The sequence below is a fragment of the Halichoerus grypus genome, chromosome 7, assembly GCF_964656455.1.
Source record: "Halichoerus grypus chromosome 7, mHalGry1.hap1.1, whole genome shotgun sequence".
Taxonomy (NCBI): domain Eukaryota; kingdom Metazoa; phylum Chordata; class Mammalia; order Carnivora; family Phocidae; genus Halichoerus; species Halichoerus grypus.
In genome coordinates, this window is record NC_135718.1 from 73,455,388 (window position 1) to 73,480,469 (window position 25,082).

At 40.5% G+C, this 25,082-nt stretch overlaps 1 protein-coding gene and 1 pseudogene across 3 annotated transcripts in view; one reads left to right on the plus strand and one right to left on the minus strand.

Annotated features, from left to right (window-relative positions):
* The window catches only part of MTR (5-methyltetrahydrofolate-homocysteine methyltransferase), a 99,513-nt gene that overhangs the window by 2,718 nt on the left and 71,713 nt on the right, over positions 1-25,082 (plus strand). For 2 of the 3 annotated variants that reach the window (XM_036074092.2, XM_078077752.1), the window contains exons 2-9: positions 1,002-1,216; positions 5,582-5,671; positions 7,869-7,938; positions 9,708-9,800; positions 11,197-11,303; positions 12,781-12,840; positions 13,601-13,695; positions 23,984-24,084. In XM_036074092.2, coding sequence (XP_035929985.1) covers positions 1,002-1,216; positions 5,582-5,671; positions 7,869-7,938; positions 9,708-9,800; positions 11,197-11,303; positions 12,781-12,840; positions 13,601-13,695; positions 23,984-24,084 — 831 coding nt within the window. The remainder of the gene's footprint in view (positions 1-1,001; positions 1,217-5,581; positions 5,672-7,868; positions 7,939-9,707; positions 9,801-11,196; positions 11,304-12,780; positions 12,841-13,600; positions 13,696-23,983; positions 24,085-25,082) is intronic. The other variant, XM_036074093.2, reaches the window with a different exon arrangement.
* LOC118524150 (U6 spliceosomal RNA) lies at positions 18,044-18,164 on the minus strand (annotated as a pseudogene).

Here is a 25,082-nt window from a genome sequence, read left to right on the forward strand (position 1 = left end):
ATAGCTGTTAGTCCCTTTGAGTTTTAGACATTGCAAAATCTTCCCCCAATCCATAATCTGTTTATTATTTTTGTTTATGGTAACTTTCATTTCATAGGAATCCTTAGTTTTTATGGAATCAAATTCATCTTTTTTTTTTTAATATTATAGGTTGGGCTTTTTGAGACTTAATTCTTTCTCTATTCTAAGTAATGAAGATATTCTATATTTTATTTTTCCTTTTTCATGGGAATATAGTTTTATGGTATGTTGTAATATTTAGTGGGTCAAATAACCTCTTTCTACTTTTTCAAAGTTAACTTAGCCTTTTCTGGACTTTTAGTCTTCCACATAAATTATAGAATATGTTTGTCAAATTTCTAATAAAAAATCAGATGTTTTGTTTAGAGTTTAAAAAAAAAAAGCTTTGATTTCTTGCGTATATGATGACTCCTTTCACAAGATCTCAGAACTTGTATATGTGGGGGCGAGGTTGTTTTATGGTAAATACTAAACTGTCTTAAAGACCAAAAATAGTTTATATTTCTGGATTGAGAAGTGAATACCGTAGGGACCCCATGGGAAAGTGCTTAGATTTTTTATGAAAATGGGAGGAGGAATAGAGGCATGCTTTTCACCGTCAGACCTGCGGTGGGTACAGACGTGCTCTTCCCTGAGTGCAGAGAGAAGGAAAGTAGCGGAAGCCAAGCTGTAAGAGGATTATGAGGTGGAGGGTGGGGTGAATTTTGGAGCTCCCAATAGAAGACTTCTTTGGATGGGATTAGGTAGGATCTCCTACAGAGGGAGAGGATTTGGAGCTAAAAGAGAGCAGGTTTGGGACAGTAGATGTGGGCTGTGTTGAGGGTAGCCAAGAAAAGCTGACCAAGGAGGAGGCTCCATGTTAGGAATTTTCAGGGACTCCAATCACCATAGTTTCTGTGGCTTTCCAGTAGTTCTTAGAAACCTTTTCCACACATCTTTTCCCCCTGGTTTTGAAAGTCAGATTTTCACTTTCTTCGAAGCAGGTGTGAAGAAAAGCCTGCAGGATGAGATTGAAGCCATTCTGCGGGAGAGGATCATGGTGCTGGATGGAGGGATGGGGACCATGATCCAGCGGCATAAGCTAAGTGAAGAAGACTTCCGAGGTCACGAATTTCAAGATCACGCCAGGCCGCTGAAAGGCAACAATGACATTTTAAGTATAACTCAACCCAATGTCATTTACCAAATCCATAAGGTATAGTATCCGCCATGTCTCCTGTTCTCAGTCCATTATCCTATAAGCCGCTCCGCATATCGAGGGCTCTAGAAAGTACAGAAGAAAGAGGTGATTTGTTCACAAAGAAGGCGTTGGGCACGAGATAAAGGTCTTGCACTGCGATGAGCATTCAGGATAAGGAGATGAGAAGGGTAGTTTTTCTGCCTTCGAGACAGTTAAACTCCAGTGAAAGACCATAAAAATCTTGGACAAATTGGGCTTTTCACATACACTACTTTACCTAAGTCACCACAACAGTCCCGATAAAGAAAAACCAAAAGGTGGTGGTTATTCTCATTTTGAAGATTTGGAAGTTGAGGCTCCCAGAGCCTAATGTTAGGGAGGCTTCCTCACTTGAAATCCTACGTTCTTTCTTTCCATTTTTCTGTCTCCAATAAAAACGGTTAGCCGGCATAAAGAAATGAGGAACTGGGGGCGGTAGGTTTTTAAAATTTAGAAATAAACACAGAACGAAATTGTTTGATAGGTTATCATCATAATTTCACAGAATTACAACCAGAAGAGATATTGAGGTAATTGAATCTGTTTTCCTGGTCTGGATTCAGTTAGGACAAAGTGTATTTACCAGTGAAGTGAGAAAGTTTTATTTTCTGGAGAAGGGCATTGCTGTAGGTGTGTTCAGGCTCTTCTTAAGGAAAAAAAAAAAAAGTCATTTAAACAAATCACTTTGTGATTAAATGATCCATCGGGAATGGAAGGGATCATTCTCTTGCGTGGTCAAGACTTTGTTTTAGGTTACATGCAGAATGGCGTTCATTTGAAGAAAAGCTAAGAATGCCTTTCCTTTGCTCATAATGGGAATTCTAGGTCCTAGAAGATTGAAAATTGGTCCTTGAAAAGGTGTGGTTCTGCCAGAAGAATGGTAACTAAGTGTTTCTGCTAGGCCTTGAGAATATGTAGTTAAATTCTATTACAAAATCCTAGTCGATTGGGAATGTCATCATGGGTATGAATTGCTTGGTATGGTTACAAATACGCTTTTTTTTTTAAAAAAAAATTTATTTATTAGAGAGAGCACAAACAGGGAGTGGCAGGCAGAGGCAGAGGGAGAGGGAGAAGCAGAAGCAGGCTTCCCGATGTGCAAGGAGCCTGACATAGGGCTCGATCCGAGGACCCTGGGATCATGACCTGGGCCGTAGGCAGATGCTTAATGACTGAGCCACCTGGGTGCCCCACAAATACACTTCTTACAGTGTAGCTGATGAAATCACATGAACTATCATGCCCATGGTTTTGTCATTATTGTTCATGTGGATTATCACTAGATTATAAGTTTCTGCAGGGCAAGAATTTATGCCTCTTTTTCACTACCAAATCCCTACTGCCTAGAACATTTCTCCCATATAGGAGGCGCTCAATAGAGGAAAGAATCCTTGCCCTGTGTATTAGGTAGGCATCTAGATGGAACAATGAGGTTCCCATGATAGGTACATGAAACAAAAATGGCTGTAAATACAATAAAGTATACCTGGGTGTCCCATTTCTGGGGGCGCATTTACTAGCTGGAGATATGGAGAGCATGTCGTGTTCATGGATGAAGAAGGTAAACAGACTGTGTTTTTTTCACACGTGGCTATTTCTACTGGAGCTAGTGACCACAGATCAGATCCCCTGGTGTTTAATTTTAATGGAATGTCCAAGTTATATTTGTAATGTAGGTGCCTGACAGTAAGCTGCTTTGGTGGTAATGTAAATGCCTGACATCAGGCTTTGGGTTGCCAAGATATCCATTTCAGAGACATCTCTCTTGTATTAAACATGACACTGCTACTCGCTGAACAACTAGATAGCAGGCTGCTCCCACCCATGAGTTCTGCTCTTGGAGAGCCCTGGATGACCCAGACAACTGACTGTTCTCATTTTTCCCTTTCCACACCCTGATCCTCACTCTTCCATTTTAAATTCAGCAGTAAAGAGTGAAACTGTGAAACCCTAGGTGCCCCATCCTTGTACCCCCCAAAAAGGCAGAACCCCATGTCTGTGCTCAGCGCCCCCGCCGCCCATCTGCCCCTCGCCCTTTGAAGCATGGCCCTGGGCATGCCTGTACCCTCCAGGACTTGTGAGTAATATACCTTTTTCTCCCAAAAGTTCCCACGGTTGTTGCTGACATACCACAAGGGCTGGTGTCGCCACACCTTGGGCTCTGCCCAGGGAAACGTGTGTGGGAGCTGTCCGCAGGGAGTACGGGTGAGCACCTCAGGCATTGCTAGCCCATAGCAGCTCCCTCAGGAGACAGAAGTCAGAGCCTCTGTTAGCATCTACAAATGCTGTCCTTCACGTCCTCCTCGCCTCCTGACAGCGTTCTCCATGAGAGAAGTGAGGAGTAGAGAAATTCAGTAACGTGCCTCAGATCACACGTTTTTTAAACTGGCAAGAATAGGTTTGGAAATTGGCAAGAATAGGTTTGGAATAGAGGGACGTCCTGCCTGGAGTCCACAAGTGGGATATTGAGCCAGGAGAAAAGTCACAGAGAGAGGATGAAGAGCTAGAAGAAATCCCTACATACTTATCTGTAGAAAACTATACACTATGGAAATTTTCAAATCTACACAAAATTGGAGAAAACTGTGAACTTAGAAATTTTTTTCCCTAATTGTAAAGACAATACATGTTTATTGCTTAAAAAAACAGTAGATAATCTAATATAGAAAACCATAAAAGAGGGATGCCTGGGTGGCTCAGATGGTTAAACATCTGCCTTCGGCTCAGGTCATGATCTCAGTTTCCTGGGATCAAGCCCCACATCGGGCTCCCTGCTGAGTGGGGAGCCTGCTTCTCCCTCTTCCTCTGCCCTGCTGCTCCCCCTGCTTGTGCTCTCTCTCTATCTCTCTGACAAATAAATAAATAAAATCTTAAAAAAAAAAAAAAGAAAACCATAAAAGAGAAAATCAAAACCAGGACATATCAATACCAAGACATAACTACTATCCATTCACATATTTTAACTTACATTTTAATCTAGTATTTATACTGGGATTTTAAAAATTAAGTTTTAATTATATTCCTTTATACTGTTTTATAATTTGCATTTTTATCTGTATACATGAGCATTAAATATTCTGAAACATGGTTTAATAACTTCATAATGTATTCTATGTATATATTATTAATTACTTAACTAATTCACTTATTCCTAGGCATTAATGTTGTTTCCAGTTTTTCTTGTTCTTCTTTTTTTAATTTAATTTGCTCTCATAAAACAAAACCCATAGATGAGAATAAATTCACTTTTGACCACTACTCCAAATTTCTATTTTTTCTCCTGAGATAACCATTTACATTAGTTGCTGTATGTCTTTCCAGATTTCTTTGTTACGCATTTACCTATATATGCGTACATATATACGATATATATATGTACGCATATATATGTACATATATATATCTATGTGTATACATACTTACCTGTAGAAAACTCATACTGTTGTATACATGTATGCTTTACACTTAATGGTGTCCCATTTTACATATCAATCAATTTTGGTTTCTACTCAATATTTTTGGAGATCTTTCCATGTCAGTATATGTAGCTATACACAATGTTTTTAACTGCCACAAAGCATGTTATAAAATGGATACATTCTAGCTTATTTAGTTTTTTCCAGTGGTGGATATTTAGGATGTTTGTGACTTATTATAAATATGTGTAAATCTTGGTTTTCATTTCCCAGCTATTCTGTGAACAGTGTTCATCAGTTTGGGAGGGGTTGGGTTTAGTCACTATTGGAAAATCAAGGGAGTCGAGGGATTCCAGAGTGTTCATCGCATTGAGGTTGTGGAGGTGTCGTCCAAAGAGTGAAATGAGGAAGATGGGTTTCGAACAGGGAGGATAGGAAGGCACCGAGATCCTCAGGGTTCTAGAAGGAGTGCCGATCTGGCTCAGAGGGACCCGCAGAGAGAGAGACTGAAACAATTACGGGCAGGACTGGGCTCTCAGACATAGAGCCGTTGCCAGTGGGGATCAAATTGTGCTGAGGCTGGAGAGCGCCATCCTGGGTCAGAACTTGTGTCATCACACAGCCATGCCATGGAGCTGGGTTCTAGTATTTTCCATGAGAAACTGAAACTCAGGGTTTAAGGAACTTGATTCCATTCACCCAGCTTAGCATGTGAACTGTGTCTGAATTCAAGCTCTGCGTTTGTTTATTTATACCACATTCCTCTCTGTGAAATCCTTGTATCTTTTTGCCTGTCTGGCCTCTAGTGCAGGGCCTGCGCTTAGGGAGCAGTCACAAGGTGTTTGGTGGGGATGAACAGATGTGTTTATTGCTGGGTGACAGGGGCTTTGAAATTCCGAGCACTGACATTGCTATCTCGTTGCAGGATTACTTGCTGGCTGGGGCAGATATCATCGAAACAAACACTTTTAGCAGCACTCACATTGCCCAAGCAGACTATGGCCTTGAACACTTGGTAAGAATGCCATTGTTCTCAAACTAAGATGTTTCTGGGCGTTTACTGCCTTGATAGTTGCTGGTGAGAAAACCATCAGACGCTGCAGCGTCAAGCTGATGCCTGTGGTCAGACTGGGAAAACGCTTTGAATCTCTCTGCTTATGAACACAGCAGACCATTCATTTCTAACTGATTTCTTTAATGGGCAAGTAATCAGGTAAAAATGATACTTATTAAGCAGTGGCTGCTGATAAAGGCACAATGATCAGCTGTGTGTGCACCCTTTTTATGCCCTGGGTGGCAGGTTTTTTTTTTTTAATTGTGGCAAAACACGTGTAACATAAAATTGACCATCTTAGCCATTTTTAAGTGTACGGTTCAGTGGGATTAAATATATTCATGTTGCTGTGCAACCAGCACCACCATCCATCTCCAGAACTCTTGTCATCTTGTAAAACTGAAGCTCCGTACCCATTACATTCAGTAACTCCCCGTCCTCCCCTCACCCCCCTGGGCCCCAGAAACCACCCCTGTACTTTCTTTCTCTATGAATTTGACTCCTCTAGGTACCCCACGTAAATGGACTCGTACAGTTTTTGTCCTTTTATGACTCTTCGCTTAACGTTTTCAAAGTTCACTCATGTTGTAGCAAGTGTCAGAATTTCCTTTTTAAGGCTGCATAATGCTCCCCTGTATGTATATGTGTGTGTGTGTGTGTGTGTGTGTGTGTGTGTGTGTGTGTGTGTATATATGTATTACATTTTGTTTATCCATTCGTTTGTTAGGGACACTTGGGTTGATTCCACCTTTTGGTGATTGTGAACAGTGCTGCTGTGAACATGGGTGTACAGAAAATGTTTGCATCCCTGCTTTCATTTCCTTTGATTATATACTCAGAAGTGGTAATTCTGTTGCCTTTTTTGAGAAACCACCGTACTGTTTTCCACATTGGCTGCACCATTTTATATTCCCACCAGCAGTATGCAAGGATTCCAAGTTTTGTACGGCTTTATTGACACTTGTTATCTTCTGTTTTTTCGTTTTGTTTTTTTTTTTTTTTTGATAGTAGCCATCCTAGTGGGTGTGGGGTGAAGGATCTGGTTTCTTTTTAATCAATATGATGCTCCTTTTTCAAATTTTGTAAAATGTGGATGATGGGAGTACATAGTAGATGCTGCCGTACCCACGTCTGTGTGGGATTTTTCCAGACGCATGCCTCTGTTTTCATGCAACACTGATTTCTCTCATGATGTTGGGACTTTGTGAGATCTCGCGTCTTTTGGGTTATCAAGGGAAAATGATTAGTTTTGTGTGATTTAGGGCAGGAGTTGGCAAACTTTTTCTGTAAAGGGCCAGCTAAGTGAATATTTTAGGCTTTGTGGGCCATATACAGCAACCACTCAACTCTGTTATTATAGTGCAAGAGCAACAGTAAACAATATGCAAATGAATGAGCTTGATTGTATCCCAGTAAAACTTTATTTATAAAACTGGCCTAGGCTAGATTTGCCCTGGGACCTATAGAGTTTGCCAACCCCTATTTTAGGATATTCTGGTTTCTTAATGACCACGACGCATAGGATCTGAGAAGGGCTCATGAAGACCACAAGTCTAGCACCTACTAACCTGTTCTGGGAAAGGGTTTCAGGAGGCCTATGAACCTCTTTAAATTGTAGGCATTATTTTGTGTGTATGTGCATACTTTTTATTTCCTAGTGAGGGGGTTCATGGCCCTTTACCAAATTCTAAAGAGGCTCATAATCTGCGAGAAGTTCGGAACCCCTGAGTACAACCACTGTACAGAGAAGGAAGGCAGGGCCCGGAGAAGTGGCTAAGGGAACTGCCCAGGCGGGCCCTGAGAGAGCTGGTCCTCGAACCCCCGTCTCCTGTCTCTGAAGCCTGTGCTTTTTCCATTCCTGTGCTTTCTCTGATTCGCAGAGGATTTAACTGCATCAGCTTACTCTTTGACATACCAGATGTCCAAGAGATTGCCCTTTTTCTATGAGTTAGCTCATGGCTAAGGGGAAGAAGCTCAGAGTGGTTCTCAAGGACTCTTGGCTCTCCTGCTTCCTTCTTGGCGAAGATTTCGCTCAGACCTCCTATTAATTCACTCGACGTTTCCTTACTGAATAAAACTGGGTTTTATAAGGTCACGAATCCCTAATTTATTGGGTGGAGGGAGAGAAGTGCTAGCTAACGTTTGTGTTGATGTGTAGGCCTACCAGATGAACAAGTGCTCTGCGGGGGTGGCCAGAAAGGCAGCCGAGGAGGTGTCTCTCCAGACAGGTAAGGCACGGCTGCAAGGATGGCTCCTTTGAGAGTCGCAGCTATCATGCGCTGTCGTCATTGCGCTTTTCCCTTCCGTGACAAGTGGCCCACCAGCAACACTTCAGCTGCTGTTTCGTACCTGTGGGTAGGTGACTTCTTTGCAGTTTCATAATCAAGCCCTCTCCGGTCTCTCTGAATTGATTCTGTCTCCCTGGGTTTTGGGCTCGGGGTTTCCTCTACTGCGGGTTCCAGCTTCACTTTGTAGCTATAGCTACTTTTTCTTTTCATAGTTATAGCTTCTTCGCATGTTTACAGCTAAGGTGATTTTTCTCCTTTTGGAAGCACATTCAGGTGACAGTTGCCTGCTCTGGTTATGTCGATTAACATTAAGATATTTGATGTTCTCAAATATCTTTGAAGCTACCATCATCCTTGTGATTGGCTTCTGTAGGTGAAGAGCCATTGCCTTTTGAGCATATTCTGTGTCCTATCCCTAATGTCCTTGAAGGCTCTGTGCAGCACACACAGGAGTGTGGCATGAGACTCAGCCTTGCTGGAACGTAAAAAGCGGCCTCTTGAAATAACTACCCTCCTGGCTGGCTGCCATAACATGACTTGGGCGCCAGCTGGTGGGGAGGCTCTGAGGGAGGGAAAGGAATAGAAGAAATATATGGAGCCCCTTAAGATTCGGAAATGTAAAATTATTGCCAACAGGGGAAAATATAAAGCAAAATTGCTAGGAAGTGAGGCACAGCATACTAATGAAGAAAGACCGAAGCAATTTCTGGGAACTCTGCCTCTGGGAGATAGTGTTTAAATCCACGGATGTGCATAGACTGTTACCCCAACAGAGTCGTGGGTCAGAGAATGTGAAACCAGCGAAAGCAGGGAAAGATAAGGACATTTTTCTTATACGCACATTATTGTTCAGCTTTGGGCAAGGTAACCTGTTCAAAGGCTGGGTTATCAACTCGTTGGTAATCTTCACCACTTAAATTGTAAAGCGTAACCCAGGTTACTGAGTGGTTACCATCACCAAAGGTGATGAGCCGTGTACCCCCGGCTTCAGTTATGACATGTAGATGAACCTAACTTTTGAGGCTCTTTTAGAAGCACCTGGACTCTAGCCCGGAGGAAAGGTTATTAAAGAATTATTAAAAGAGTGCTTACAGTAAGATTTGACCAGTTTCATATTTTAATTTTAGGCTTTATAATTGTTAATCCTGATCTAATAGTCTCCCCCCAGTGAAGGGCCTGCAGCCCGATACTGGAGAGCATTTCAAGTTGAACACTACTGTGAGCAGCTTTTGTAGAATCTGTGTTAGGTTCAGGACCTTCAAGATTCCTTAAGAGTAAGGGGAGGTAATTTATCCAAACATGGCTGTGGAGACAAAAAAGAGTTAGTTACTGAAACGCTTTGAAGCCCGATAGGCGAGAATTCGGAGTCTTTTGGGTCGGCTTGGCAATCAGCTGTACACATCCCTGTGTTTCATAATTTTCCCAGTGGGGTCCGGGATAGCTCCCATCCTCGGATACACATTTGCAGTCACATCTGTGCGTTGTCTCACTGAGTGTGATAAAGACTATAAAGAGCCTCTTGTTGGTTCAGGAGAAGTCAAGTTTTCTTGTCAAATGAATTAAGAAAATAATCTGTGCTCTTGTATTTCCGAGTTGTGGATAAAGGATTATAGACCTATGTTCTAGGGGAAAATCTTATAGCCTATTGAGTCACAACAAAAAGGTCAAGCTCTTTAGAGATTTTTACATTTGTTTTTCTTTTCCCAAAGGAATTAAGAGGTTTGTGGCAGGAGCTCTGGGTCCAACTAATAAGACACTGTCTGTGTCCCCGTCTGTGGAGAGACCAGATTACAGGAACATTAGTGAGTATTGTAAATAATCTTTGACCTCCTGCAAGTACGTCTTTGTTTCAGTGATCTTAAAATCTGTAAAATGGGACCAATAATAGGCTCTTCCTCAGGGTTATTGTGACTTAATGGACATAAAGGGCTTATAACGGTCCCTGGAATGTAGTAAACATCTAAACAAAAAGATCTTGTTATTATTACTCTATTATTATTTCAAATGTACATGGTATTGTGATCATGCTTCTTTATCACCTGAGGAAAGAAAACTAATCAAGAGAAAGCTTTAAACTGAGAAGTTGAGCAAATATGGACACTAGGCCTTGGTCTATTATGGAATAACCCACTGGGCCCCCATTTTATGTCAGAAATCACTCCAAACTATATAAACATACTAGCATTGTTGACATTATAAACTAACGTATAGAAACATACTTACATTGAGATTTCATGAAAAAATCTAGATATCTAGGTCAATTTCTTAAGCATCAAGACAATGAAATACAAAAAGAATTAAACTTAGCTGAATAGTACTGATACTTTGTATGGTGAAGAATTTTGTGTAGATGACAAGTTCAGGCAAGTATGGTTTGTAGGTTTTTGGTTATAGAACTTTCCATGTGGTGATATCATAGTTCTTCACCAGGGGTTGCTCATACTGGGCTTATGCGTGGTCGATGCCCTCTTTGATCCAGGCATGACCATGAGGGGCTAAGTTTTCCTTTCTCTTGTGCTGTATACAGCAAGCATAAAGGTACTACTTGGGTTTTCCTATTGAATATCCAAGCCTTTGTCTTTTTTTCATTGGGAGGTAAATGGGGAGAGGGATGACCTCTCAAATGGAAATGGACAACTCAAGATGTTTCTAACAAAAATTGTACCCAGGAATGATTGAACACTTTGGTTTCAGACCGAAATTGACCTTCAAGGCAGGTTTTCTCTCGGGCAGGAGTGAAGTCCACAGGACTGTAGCCTTTTACCACAGCCAGTGTGAGAGAATGTGACTAGACCTGCCATCTTTCCAAGTCAGGGTGATGTGTTTCTCTACTTATTCCTCGCACTCATCCCTTAACTGGACTGACTAAAACCATTCCTGGGAAGAATGATGTACCTTGAAGGTGTCGAAAATAAGGTACAGGGCTCATTAAACCATGGACCTGCTCACTCACTCATTCTTGGCTCATACGTGGGATGTGGAGGTTGTGTGGTAAGTGTTTAGGAGTGACTGTGTTCTGTCTACAGGTTTCATTAACATCAATGCCCCATTTCTTTATTTGGTTTCTCACAAAAGGTGATGTCCTTAAATTAAGCATTAGAAACCAGCAATAGTTAGCTGACAGGTGCCAGGCCTGAACATAGCATGTCCTGATCATTGAGAGGATTTTTATGACTGGATGCGATTTATTTTTTGCAGCATTTGATGAGCTCGTTGAAGCATACAAAGAGCAGGCCAAAGGGCTTCTGGATGGTGGGGTTGATATCTTACTCATTGAAACTATTTTTGATACCGCTAATGCCAAGGTGAGTTAAGGGAGATGAAAGGGACAGCCGGGGTGGGGACTGTGATGAGTCCCCCAGTGGGGCGAGAAGCCATTGTCAAAGTTAAATAAAAGTCTTCTGTTCCATTCTATTTTTGAGCATTTCTAGTTGAGGCCAGTGGGATGAGAAAAACCTCAAAAGATTATCTTTTTAACTTTCAAAAGCATTTTTTTTAATTATGAAAGTAAATACACATATAGCTATTAATTAGGTGCACATATGCAGATGTAGTAAATATATATACATGGTTCTAAATTTAAAATGTACATAAATGTATGGAGTGAAAAGTAAATATCCTTCCTTCTCCTATTCCCTGGGCATCAAGGTCTTTCCTGGGACAGCTCTTACCGGCGTGGGGGTCCTGATAGAGATGCTACGCAGGTAGAGGAAAGTGTGACATTACATTCTTTCGATTATTGAGGGACAGGTTGTCCCCATGACGCGTCAAATTTATTTTGGAATGAGGAATGTGGTAGAGATCTAACTAGGTACTCTTTTTCTCTAAGGTTTACCTAGTTTTCTTAACACCATCTATTAAATATCCTACCATTTCCTAGTGATAGGAATCGTGTACCACCCTAAATTCAGAAGTGCATCTGGGTAGAATCTATTCCAGTCATCTGTCTGATGTCACACTCCTATCCTGCTATTTTCCGTAGCATTGCGATTAAAATACCTCTTGAATAACTGGTAGGCTTTCATTAACCTCCCTCACCCTCTGTTTTTCCCCCAGAATTTTCCTGGTTATTCTTCCTCATTTACTTTTCCATAAGATCTTTAGGATCAACTTGGCTAGTTCTTAAAAAAAAAAAAAAACAAAAAAACAACAACTCATATTGTTGATTTAATACCTTTCTATCCGAAAGAAACCCACCATCCCCATGAAAGGAAAACATTATAGACAGGTTGCATTCTGACTTCAGCAAATTATGAAAATGTGCACGTCTTGGAATCAGGAAATACAGTGATCAAAAGAAGGAGAAGATGTTCCCTGGAACTTAATGCATCACGGGCATGCACCGAGTTACTTAGCGTTAGTACCTGCACAGCCCATTCTGCGCTCACTCTAATTTGCACGGGAACAGCGTGTGCTGTTCATTTCTGTACCTCCCGTGTATCTGTGAGGATGTGGATGGTGGAGGCATTCTTATTCATCTATTTTTAATTTTGACTGGGAGAAGGAAGAAAGAGCATAGCTCTTGAGCTCCTCTTCGGAGAAAATATTAGTTTGTAGGTAAACTCTGAGCCAGCATCTGTTTTGTTTCAGTAGGTACTGTGTTCTCCTCGAGAAAGGGGTGTCAGTATCGTACCTTACAGAGAGGATGCGTGTCTGTCCCAGAGTGTGCAATGTTGATCACATCTAGAGAGGTTTTGGAAAAAGGAGCATTCTCATCAGCCAGTTAGACTGACCGGGGACACAGTCTCTCAGAAATAAAGATGTTCTTTTTCCCACTGACAGGCTGCCTTGTTTGCACTCCAAACACTTTTTGAAGAGGAATATCGCCCCCGGCCTATCTTTGTAAGTTCTAAAATTTGCATGATGATTTTTGTCTTTTATTATTAATACTGTCAACTCGAGGGTAGGGTTTTTGTTTTCCTGGCATAGGAGAACTAGCTGCAGTATCTTTAAGGAACCACCCACTTCAGCTTCCTCTGTTCACCTTCCTCCTACCGGCAGCTGTAAACCAGTAGCTGTCTTAGCTCTGGAAATGCAAAGAAGGTGAACCCAGAAGTGGCTGGTGGAAGGCAGGCTATTCCAAAGAAGCCTGGCTGAATTGGTCCCCTGAAGTCAAAGGCTTCGGGACTCCCTCTGATAGGGGCCCCAGGAGAGGTGGGCTTGCATGCTGACTGAAGTTCCCAGATTGGATGACACCAGCCTGAAAGTAGACAGACCCCCGGGAGAGTCCCAAGATTGCTTGGTGGGAAAAGACTAGAATCAAATCAAGGGGTGTTAGATGAACCAGGGGAAATAGCCAGGACAGCCTGAGGTCTCTGGTAAAGCCTTCTGCGATGGGACTGGATGTGTGAATTCTAAAGCTTTGTTGGTCATTGCTTTTGCCTCAGTGACTTTCCCTGTTTTCTGTGTTTATGGCTTCCTGACTCCTCCCCACAATCCCTTTGCCCGTGTCCTTTCTGACCATGATGAAAAGTGCTTTCTGTGGGAGAGTTCCACACTCCCCTTCCTCGTAAAAGAACAGTTTTCTGTTTTTATTTCATCTTTGTGTCCGTGTTCTTAATTTGAGCCTCTGTTGTTGACTGAGTTTACTTTGTTAATTCAGATTTCAGGGACAATTATTGATAAAAGTGGGCGAACTCTTTCCGGACAGACAGGAGAGGCATTTGTCATCAGTGTGTCTCACGCAGACCCACTCTGGTAAGTGATCATTCTTTCCTTGACCCCATTCCTTTTAGAGGGATCTTTTCTCATGGCAACAAAAATCACTCCTGCGTATTTCCACTGAACCACCCGCATGGGATGTTGGATTTCTGGGAAGTACATTCAGACTTTTCTTAAGGGTGTCAGAAGACCCCTGCCTGAATGAGTCAGTTTGAGGGGCTGGGCAAGTGCTCCTGCCCCTTGGATCAGGCACACGGTTGGCTGTTTGTAAGTGCACCCCTCACAATTTAAGGCTGTGCTTGGCTCAGTCGTAATGCTGCAAAAACAGTGCTTACGTTCCTAGGGCAGGGCTTTGCAAAGTGTTTTATCTCCATGCTTATGGAGCAAACAGAAGCAGTCCAGCTTGGAATAAGGTGGGAATTCTAAAGCTCAGATTTTTATCTTTAAAATTAACCTGGCTTTGGGGCGCCTGGGTGGCACAGTCAGTTAAGTGTCCGACTCTTGGTTTCTGCTCAAGTCCTGATGTCAGGGTCCTGGAATCAAGCCCCGCGTCAGGCTCCACACTCAGCAGGGAGTCTGCTTGAGATTCTCGCTTTCCCTCCCGTTTGTGCTCTTTAAAATAAATAAATCTTAAAAAAAAATTCACCTGGCTTTTACATTCTATTTTTCTTGTCAGAAATGTTTTAAATTACATACCATGAATGAAACGGAACCTCCAAGAGTATACACTGTTGTCATCTGTGCCTTTTCCACACATGTACTGATCTTCCTGCCTGAAAGCTGTGCCTGCCTCCCCCACCCCCCCAACACACACATACACACACACACACACACACACACACACACACACACACGGAGTCATGCTCTGCTGGATCCTGGCTCCTTCCTTCCTGGAAGCTGTGCCTATCCCCGCCCAACACACTCACACTCACACACACACACACACACAGAGTCATGCTCTGCCGGATCCTGGCTCCTTCCTTCCTGGAAGCTGTGCCTGTCCCCGCCCAGCACAGTCACGCACATAAACACACACACACACACACACACACACACACACACACACACACAGAGTCATGCTCTGCCGGATCCTGGCTCCTTCCTTCCTGGAAGCTGTGCCTGTCCCCTCCCAACACACTCACACTCACACTCACACACACACACACATACACACACACACACACACACACACACAGTCATACTCTGCCGGCTCCTTCCTTCCTGGAAGCTGTGCCTGTCCCCGCCCAACACACTCACACTCACACACACACACACACACACACACACACACACAGAGTCATGCTCTGCTGGATCCTGGCTCCTTCCTTCCTGGAAGCTGTGCCTGTCCCCACCCCGCACAGTCACGCATATAAACACACACACACACACACACACGCACACACACACACACACCTTGTTAGCTTTTAAGAATCCTCTCCAGGGTCTTTTCCAGGGAACTCTCCCTCTCTGACTAGCCCCGGTTGATGTCCTCAGAGCACTCTGTTTACTTTATTATAGTCTTTGCCGTAAAAATAATAACAATAGGCATTTATTGAGAGTTTGCTGATTTAAGTGCTTTATGTGACTGACTTCTTTTAATTCCAGCAACAACACCTTGAGCTGGGCCCTGCTGTTCATGTCCTCATTTTGATGAGAAGGGGACAGAGACGCTCGGAGGTTGTGACTTGCCCCGCGTGCAGTCAGTAGTGGGTCTGGCATAGGGGCATGCTCACAGCCAGGGGCTCTACCACTCTTCATCAGTTATTTGATGTTGTTTTTTTTCATGTTCTAATGTTTCTAATTTCACGACATGCCTTACAGTTGAGTTAGTGTGGTTGTGTGATTTCTTAAAAGCTGCTGTTAATTTAGAGTGCATTGTTATCCAGTTGACTGGGCCTGATAATTAAGAAAGTAACTGTATTGAACTGGACTGTGATTGACCCCTTAACAGCTTATGAGCTTTTCCAAAGCAATGTCTTCATCATCTTTATGTCTCTAGTGCTTAACAGAGTCCTTGGTGTGTAGGATGGCTACGGTAAATATTTAACAGGAAAACGGGGGATAGGAAAATGTAGGGGTCTCTGAGGACAAACCTTATCTAGTTTACTTTCGATTTTTTTTGTCTTTCCTCATATATTTTGAGCATTCCTCCTCTTATTCTCTTGCTCTCTTCCCCACCCCCTTTACTGAGTCTTAATTCATGATCTGGTTGGAACCCCTAGATGTGTAGATGAAACCCCCTGCATTGCCCCAAGTGTCATGTTGCTCTTTAGTCTGCTTGACTGTTCCCAGAGGACGTCCTTCGAGGATGTTCTCCCACTCCCTGCCTCACCGGTGGGAATCCAAGGATGATATTTTAATGGAGTTTCAAAAATTTATATTTCTGTTCCTTAAGCAAACATGCAATGAATTCTAACTTTTGACCCACTCAGTGGTTTCATTTTTTTTTTTTTTATTATTGTTATCCTGTAATTCTTTCTGTGTCTTCAACATTCATCTGTAGGCCATTCACAGAGAGAATATATTTGGTCTCTGATTTCTTAGGAATCTTACAGACCAAAGGGGCAGATAGGTGGATGGAAGGCAGCCCAGGAATTGGAGAATTGTATCAGGTCCTATTTATATTGTTCCAGGTTCAGAACTCTGAGTAGTGCCTACTGGTTTTCTTTCTAGTTCAGTACTAAGGGTCGATCTCAGTATAGAGGAGTCCTGTTAACAAATATATGATAATTTTAAAATAATGTGTATATGCACATATATGTATATATGTAAACAGATAGTATGTAACAAAGTGTGTAAGAAACTATCGCTTACTGATTTGTGATTCTCACAAACTGTACATATGTTCACAAAGTACAATGGGACAGAGCCTTTATATTATTATTATTATTATTATTATTATTAATTCATTGAACATTAATTGAAATCCTACTCTGTGCCTTGGAATACAGGCAAATGTGAAATAGTCCACACTAGGAGAAATACATAAGTAAATTAAAATATAAAATATCAACTGCTGTACAGAAGTATGAACACAAATCTGGCCGGACAGAGGACGGATTAATGGTGTCCTTGCAAGATTCAAGGATGGCTTTGTCGAGAAGGTGACACTTGAGCTGGTTTTTGAAGCATGAGTCAGAGTTCGCTAGGCAGAGGCAGATGGATGTGTCAGAATGAGCAAAGAGCAGGAGAAGGACTGCATTTTTCTGAAACGTTTTCGTATTACTGATGTTACTTTCACTTGACCCTCACTGCTGATTGGGCATTGTTTTCTCATGCCGCAAATGAGGACGTGAAGCCACCTTACTATTGAACCAGATGAGTTAGGATCAGAACGAAGTTTAGAAAAACTCTAGGATCCTTTCTAATGATAATGTGATGATTTAAAAAAAATTTAGTTTATTACCTGGTGTTGAGTGTGGATGACAGTAGCACAAGATTAAAAGAAAAAAAAAAAAAGAGTAAAAGCATTCCAAATGGAGACTGGTGCAACCGAACAGGTCTATTCAAGACTTGTAACTTAGCTGTGCAATCTTCTTTTTTTTCTTTAAATGGAGGTATAACTGCCTTAAAATATTATACTAGTTTCAGGTGTACAACATAGTGGTTTGACATTTGTGTACATTGCAAAATGATTGCCACAATAAATCTAGTTATCATCTGTCCGCATACAAAGTTAACACCGTATTACTGACTATATTCCCCATGATGTACATGACATCCCAGTGACTTACTCTTTTGTAACTGGCAGTTTGTGCTTCTTGATTTGCACCCATATTACCTCCATCCCCAGACTCCCTCTCCTCTGGCAGCTATCAGTCTGTTCTCTGTATCTGTGAGTCTGGGTTTCATTTTGTTCGTTTTGTTTTTTAAATTCTACTTGCAAGTCAAATCATGTGATGTTTGTCTTTCTCTGTCTGACTTATTTCACTTAGCATCATACCCTCATTGGCTATTGTAAGTAATGCTGCAATGAACATAGGGATACATGTATTTTTTTTGAATTAGTGTTTTTATTTTCTTTGGATAGATACCCAGTAGTGGAACTGCTGGGTCATATGGTATTTCTGTCTTTAATTTTTTGAGGAACCTTCCTGCTGTTTCCTATAGTGCCTGCACCAGTTTGCATTCCCACCAACAGTGCACAAGGGTTCCCTTTTCTCCACATCCTCCCCAGCATTTGTTGTTTCTTGTCGTTTTGATATTGGCCAATCTGACAGGTGTCAGGTGATCTCTCACTGGGGTTTGATTTGGATTTCCCTGATGATGAGTGATGTTGAGCATCTTTTCATGGGCCTGTTGAGTATCTTCTTTGGAAAAATATTCAGATCTTCTGTCCATTTCTTAATTGGATTTTTTTGTTATGGAGTTGCATGAGTTCTTAATATATTTGGGATATCAGCCCCTTATCAGATAGATGATTTGCATGTCATCCCTGCGCAGGGGCCCTGCTGATCTTCTCTGTATCATTCTGTTTTTAGTACATGTGCTGCCGAAGCGAGCACCAGATGTATGATTTGCAGATATCTTCTCCTATTCTGTAGGCTGCCTTTTAGTTTTGTTGATTGTTTTCTTTACTGTGCAGAAGCTTTTTAGTTTGATGTGGTCTCAATTGTTTATTTTCGTTTTTGTTTCCCTTGTCTTTGGAATCAGATCCCCCCCAAAAAAACATTACTAAGATGGATATCAGGGAGCTTGCTGCCTATGTTTTCTCTCGGGAGTTTTATGGTTTCCGTTCTTACATTCAAGTCTTTAATCCATTTTGAGTTTGTTTCTGTGTCTGGTGTAAGACAGGGATCCAGTTTCACTGTTTTACATGTGGCTGTCCAGTTTTCCCAGCACCATTTATTGAAGAGACTGTCCTTTCCCCAGTGCATATTCTTGCCTCTCTTATTGTAAATTAATTGACTGTATATGCATGGATTTATTTCTGGGCTCTCTTTTCTTCCATTGATCTGTGTGTCTGTTTTTAGGCCAATACCATACTATTTTGATGACTACAGCTTTGTAGTATGGTCTGAAATCCAGGCATGTGATATCTCCAGTTTTCTTTTTTTTCTCAGAATTATTTTGGCTTTGAGGGTCTTTTGTGGTTCCATATACATTTTAGAATTCGTTGTTCTAGTTCTATGAAAAATGCATTGGAATTTTGATATGGATTGTGCTGTAGATTGCTGTAGAATCTGTACATTGCTTTGGGTACTATGGACATTTTCACAGGATTCTTTTATTCCATGAGAATGGTTATCTTTCCATTTCTTTGTGTCATCTTCAGTTTTTTTCATCAGTGTCTTACAGTTTTCAGTATACTGGTTTTTCACCTCTTGGTTAAATTTATTCCTAGGTATTTTATTCTTTTTGATGCAATTGTATGGGATTGTTTTCTTAATTTCTCTTTCTGATAGTTTGCTATTAGTGTATAGACATGCAATGGATTTTTTTTGTATATGAATTTTGTGTCCTGCAACTTTACTGAATTCATTTATTAGTTGTAGCAATTTTTTTTAGTGGAGTCTTTAGGGTTTTCTATATAGTTCATATTATCTGCAAATAGTGTGTTTTACTTCTTTCTAATTAGAATGCCTTTTATTTCTTTTGGCCTAGTTGCTGTGGCTAGAACTTCTGATACCGTGTTGAATAAAGTGGAGAGAGTGGGCATCCTTTTCTTTTCTGGTTTTAGAAGAAAAGCTTTAGCTTTTCACTGTTGAGTATGATGTTAGCTGTAGGTTTGCCATATATGGTTTTTATAATCTTGAGGTATGTTCCCTCTATACTCTCTTTGTTGAGAGTTTTTAACATAAGTGGATGTTGAATTTCGGCAGATGCTTTTTCTACATCTTTTGAGATGATCGTGTGGTTTTTAAGGTTTCATTCTGCTCACACATTGGCTGACTTGCAGATGTTGGACCATTGTTGCATCCCTGGAATAAATCCCTCTTGATCATGGTATGATCCTTTTAATGTATTGTTGAATTTGGTTTGCTAATATTTTGTTGAGGATTTTTGCATCTGTGTTCATCAGGGATATTGGCCAGTAATTTTCTTTTTTGGGGCTGTCCTTGTCTGGTTTTGGTATCAGGGTAATACTGACCTCTTAAGGAGGTTTGGAAGCATTTCCTCCTCTTCAATTTTTTGAAAGAGTTTGAGAAGGATATGTATGACATTTTCTTTGAATGTTTTGGTAGAATTCACGAGTGAAGGCTTCTGGTCCTGGACTTTTGTTTTTTGGGAGGTTTTTTTTTTTTTTTTTTTTAAAGATTTTATTTATTTATCTGAGAGAGAGAGAATGAGAGAGACAGCACATGAGAGGGGGGAGGGTCAGAGGGAGAAGCAGACTCCCTGCCGAGCAGGGAGCCCGATGTGGGACTCGATCCAGGGACTCCAGGATCATGACCTGAGCCGAAGGCAGTCGCTCAACCAACTGAGCCACCCAGGCGCCCTTTTGGGAGGTTTTTGATTACTGCTTCAGGCTCCTTACTATTGAGATTTTCTATTTCTTTGTGATTCAGTCTTGGTAGGTTGTAAGTTTCTGGGAATTTCTCCACTTCTTGAAGTTTCAACTTGTTGGCATATAATTGTTCATAATAGCCTCTTATGATTCTTTTGTATTTCTGTGGTGTCGATTGTAACTTCTCTGCTTTCATTTCTGATTTTATTTATTTGAGGGTTCTCCTTTTTTCTCAGTGAGTTTAGCTGAAGGTTTGTCAGTTTTGTTTTATCTTTTCAAAGAATCAGCTCTGAGTTTCATTGATCTTTTCTATTTGTCTTTTTAGTCTGTATTTTATTTTTTTATTATATTTTTTAAAGATTTATTTGTTTTAGAGAGCGCACACACGCAGGGGGAGGGGCAGAGGGAGAGGGAGAGAGAGAAATAGAGAATCTCAAGCAGGCTCCAACTCCGGGCTGAATGCAGAGCCTGACGTGGGGCTCGATCTCACCACCCTGAGATCATGAACTGAGCCGAAACCAAGAGTTGGCTTCTTAACCGACTGAGCCACCCAGGTGCCCTATTTCATTTATTTTGACTCTGAACTTTATTATTCCCTTCCTTTTGCTAACTTTGGGCCTCATTTATTCTTATTCTAGTTCCTGTGGTGTAAAGTGAAATTGTTCATTTGAGATTTCTCTTGTTTCTTGAGGTTGACCTCTATTGCTCTGAACTTTCCCCTTAGAGAGTCACTTTTGCTGCCTCCCATAGATTTTTTTTTTTTTTAAAGATTTTATTTATTTATTTGAGAGAGAATGAGATAGAGAGAGAGCATGAGAGGGGGGAGGGTCAGAGGGAGAAGCAGACTCCCTGCTGAGCAGGGAGCCCAATGTGGGACTCGATCCTGGGACTCCAGGATCATGACCTGAGCCGAAGGGAGTCTGCTTAACTAACTGAGCCACCCAGGTGCCCCACCTCCCATAGATTTTGATGTGTCGTATTTCTATTTTCACTTGTCTCTAGGTATTTTTAAATTTCTCCTTTGATTTCTTCTATGACTCAGCAGTTGTTCAGTAACATGTTTAATCTCCACATATTTGTAGTTTTTCCAATTTTATTCCTGTAATTGATTTCTAGTTTTCTACCATTGTGGTTGGAAAAGATGCTTGGTATGATTTCTCTTTAATTTGAGACTTGTTTTGTGGCCTAACATGTGCTGTAGGGAATGTTCGGTGTACACTTGAGAAGAATGTGTATTCTGCTGCTTTTGGATGGAAGGTTCTGTATATCATTTAAGTCCGTTGGTCTAATGTGTCTTATTAAGGCCAGTGTTTCCTTATTGATTTTCTGTCTGGATGATCACGATTGATGGAAGTGGTGTACTAAAGTCCCCTGTTGGTGTGTTGCTGTCAGTTTCTCCCTTTAAGTCTGTTAATAATTGTTTATATGTTTTGTTGCTCCTACGTTAGGTGCATATATTTATTGTTGAATTTTAAGAATTTTTTATCTTTTGGTTACCACTTATTTTATCAAATATGTGTTTTGCAAATATTTTCTCCCAATCTGTGGCTCGTCTTCCCATGCTTTTAACAGCATAGTGTCTTTCACTGAGCAGAAGTTGTTGATATTAGTGAAGTCCAGCTTATCAGCTTTTTCATTCATTGATCCTCCTTTCAGTGTTTTATCTAAAAACTCATGGCCAAACTCATGGCCACCTAAGTCTTCTCCCGTGTTACCTTTTTTTTTTCTTCCAAGTTTTTATTTAAATTCCAGTTAGTTAACATACAGTATAATATTAGTTTCAGGCTACGTTATCTTTTTATGTATCTTTATATCTTTAATAGTTCTGCAGTTTATATTTAGGTCTGTGATCCATTTTGAGTTAATTTTTGTGAAAGGTGTAAGGTCTGTGTCTCATCGAATTTTTTCACATGTGAATGTCCATTTGTTCCAGCACTGTTTGCTGAAAAGGAAGTCCTTTGTCCGTTGGCTCGCCTTTGCTCCTTTATCAAAGATCAGTTGACTGTGTTTGTGTGTTTCTTTTTCTGGACTCTCTGTTTCATTCCATTGATCTATTTGTCTCTTCTTTCACCAATATCGTTGATTACTTTAGCTTTTAGTGTCAGTCCTTCAACTTTGTTCTTTTCCTTCAATATTGTATTAGCTACTCTGAGTTGTTTGCCTGTCCATATACATGTTAGAGTCATTTTGTTGATAGCTACAAAATACTTGGCTAGAATTTTTACTGGGTTTGTGTGAATGAATATATGTATATGTGTATATATATGTAAAATTGAGAAGAGCTGGCATCTTAATAATACTGAGTCTTCCTGTTCATGTCCATGGAATATCTTTTCACTACTTAGATTTGCTTTGATTTCTTTCTTCTGAGTCTTGTCATTTTGTAGTTTTCTTCATGTAGATCTTGTACATACTTTGTTAAAATTATACCCCACTATTTCATCTGTTTTGGTGCCGATGCAAATGGTATTGTGTTTTTAATTTCTAATTTCAATAGCTCATGGCTGGGATATAGGTAAACAATTGACTTTTGTATATTAACCTTGTATTTTGCAACCTTGCTATCAGTGCTTATTGGTTCCAAGAAATTTTTAGTTGATTCTTTGGGATTTTCTACATCCTATCTGTGAATAAAGATGGTTTTATGTCTTCCTTTCCAATCTGTATACCTTGTATTTTCCTTCTCTTTTTGCATTAGCCAGGACTTCCAGTATAATGTCAAGTAGGAGTTGAAAATGGACATTCTCTGTTTTGTTCCCAATCTTAGGGGAAAAGTGTCTAGTTTTACATCAAGTTATGATGTCAGCTATAGGTTTTTTTGTAGATGTTCTTTATCAAGTTGAGGAAGTTCCCCTCTATTCCTAGTTTGCTGAGAGTTTTTATCATGAATGGGTGTTATATTTGGTAAATAAACTTTTTATTTTGGGGTAATTTCAGATTTACAGAAAAGTTGCAAAGATAGTAGAGAGAATTTCCATATACTCTTCATCTAGTTTTCCCTAACGTTAGCGTCTTCCATAACTATGGTCCTTTTGTCAAAACTAAGAATAGTATTATTATTAATTAAATTCCAGCCTTTATTCAGGTTTCAAGTTTTTCCACAATTGCCCTTTTTTTCTGCCTCAGGATCTAATCTAGTGTATCACATTGCAGTTAGGAATCATAGTAAAAGAAAACAATTGAAATAGTCTAGTAGCTTCCTAGTTAATTTTTGAATTCCTGAGGGCCCCAGGGGCCCCACTGAGAGTGGTGTTGGAGGGGTTTCAGGCCCTCCACCCTGAAAACTTCAGTTAGGGCAGCTCTGCTTGGATCTGTTTCATTTGAGACAGTAAGTTTCATATGCAAAATGAAACTTGGTTTTATAGATAAACCAGTTTAATTTATAAGAGGACAAACTGTAAGGCCAAGGTTACCTTGCAAGTCAGTTACAGAGCAACGACTACTCAGTCTTGGTCTTCTGGACTCGCACAGTGGCTTCCATGTATCATTACTGTGCCTTCTCTTCTACCTCCATGATTTTCCTTTCTCTTTCTCATAAGTATTGCTTTCAGATCAGACGTGTGTTAGCACTGGTAGTTTGCTGGCATTTCTGTTTTTGGTATACCAGTAACCAAACTGTCAAATTCTTCAAGGAACTACCATAGGCAGGGTCCTTTAGCTGTAAGATCATCTGACATTGGAGACATGGACAGAAACATTCAGAGGGACTTCAATGAAATGGCTTTGACTATATCTGAATAAAGGTGCTAAAGCTAACGTGGAGATTTATTATCTGCTTGGTTTTAAATATAGTCCTTACTTTATTGTAATGTTTTATATACATAAACACCTTGCATACAAGATAATGCTCCTGATACCTTCTTTTTGTTTTTACAGCATTGGATTAAACTGTGCTCTGGGTGCAGCTGAAATGAGACCTTTTATTGAAACAATTGGAAAATGTACAACAGCCTATGTACTCTGTTATCCCAATGCAGGTGTGTATTTCTAGGGAGTTGCACATGGGGAAATCCAAATACACACGACGGGGTAGGTAGGGTTAAAAGAGTTTGGCCAAAAGAATTTGTTTTGCAGGTCTTGGTATGTAGTTGAAATTCAGTGGTCATTTTCTAAATGAAGAGTATTTGGGTCTAGACCACTGCTTGCCTCTAGACCTGAAGGAACAATTTGACTCAGCCTACAAGCTTCAGGATTGGACAGAACTTTGGGGGATGAAGTCTAGTTACAGAGCCTTGCTTTAGGTGACAGTGCTGGCCATGGGAACACAGCCAAAGAGATGAGTGCAAAGAAGAGGAGAAGGAGCCCTTCTCTCTGTTCTGTGTTAACAACCTTTGTCAGCTTTTTCCTTTCTAAAAGTTAGCACTGCTAGCTTACTATATATAGATATAGATACAGATATTTTTAGACCGTTCTAAAACTATTCAATTAGAAATTAGTAACCCATTCTGCATTAACCAGATTTCCTGGTGAATGTTTTTGAGTATTTGCTTAGCTCCTTAGGGCTAACAATCATTTTCCAGCTTTCTTTCTCCAAATATGTATATCTTAATGCTCACCAAATTTTATTTCCCCAGAAGGAGTAAGATAACTGGAAGGAGCTAATAAATAAAATAGGAAATTGGTTAATTCAATGCTAAAATTTTACTTGGGAAGATTTATTTGAACATTTGAACTTGGAAAAATTTATTTGAGAACTGGTTGTGTTTTGAGTTTGTTTTTAATTCATATCGCCAGGTGCTCATTAGTTCAAAGGGTATGTAGTAGTCCCCAACTTCTACCCACAAGCAGCTAGCTGACAAGATTGAGCTTCCTCTGTGGGAATGGGATGGGGTTGGAGAAATTCTGTCCCATATAGTAGTGACTTTTTTCTTTCAAATGGAAGAGAAATAGCCTATGTTTATTTGCCTCTGTGATTTTTTTGGGGGGCGGGGAGAGGTGTGGTATCTCTGCATTTACTATGTTCGATATTAAGAAC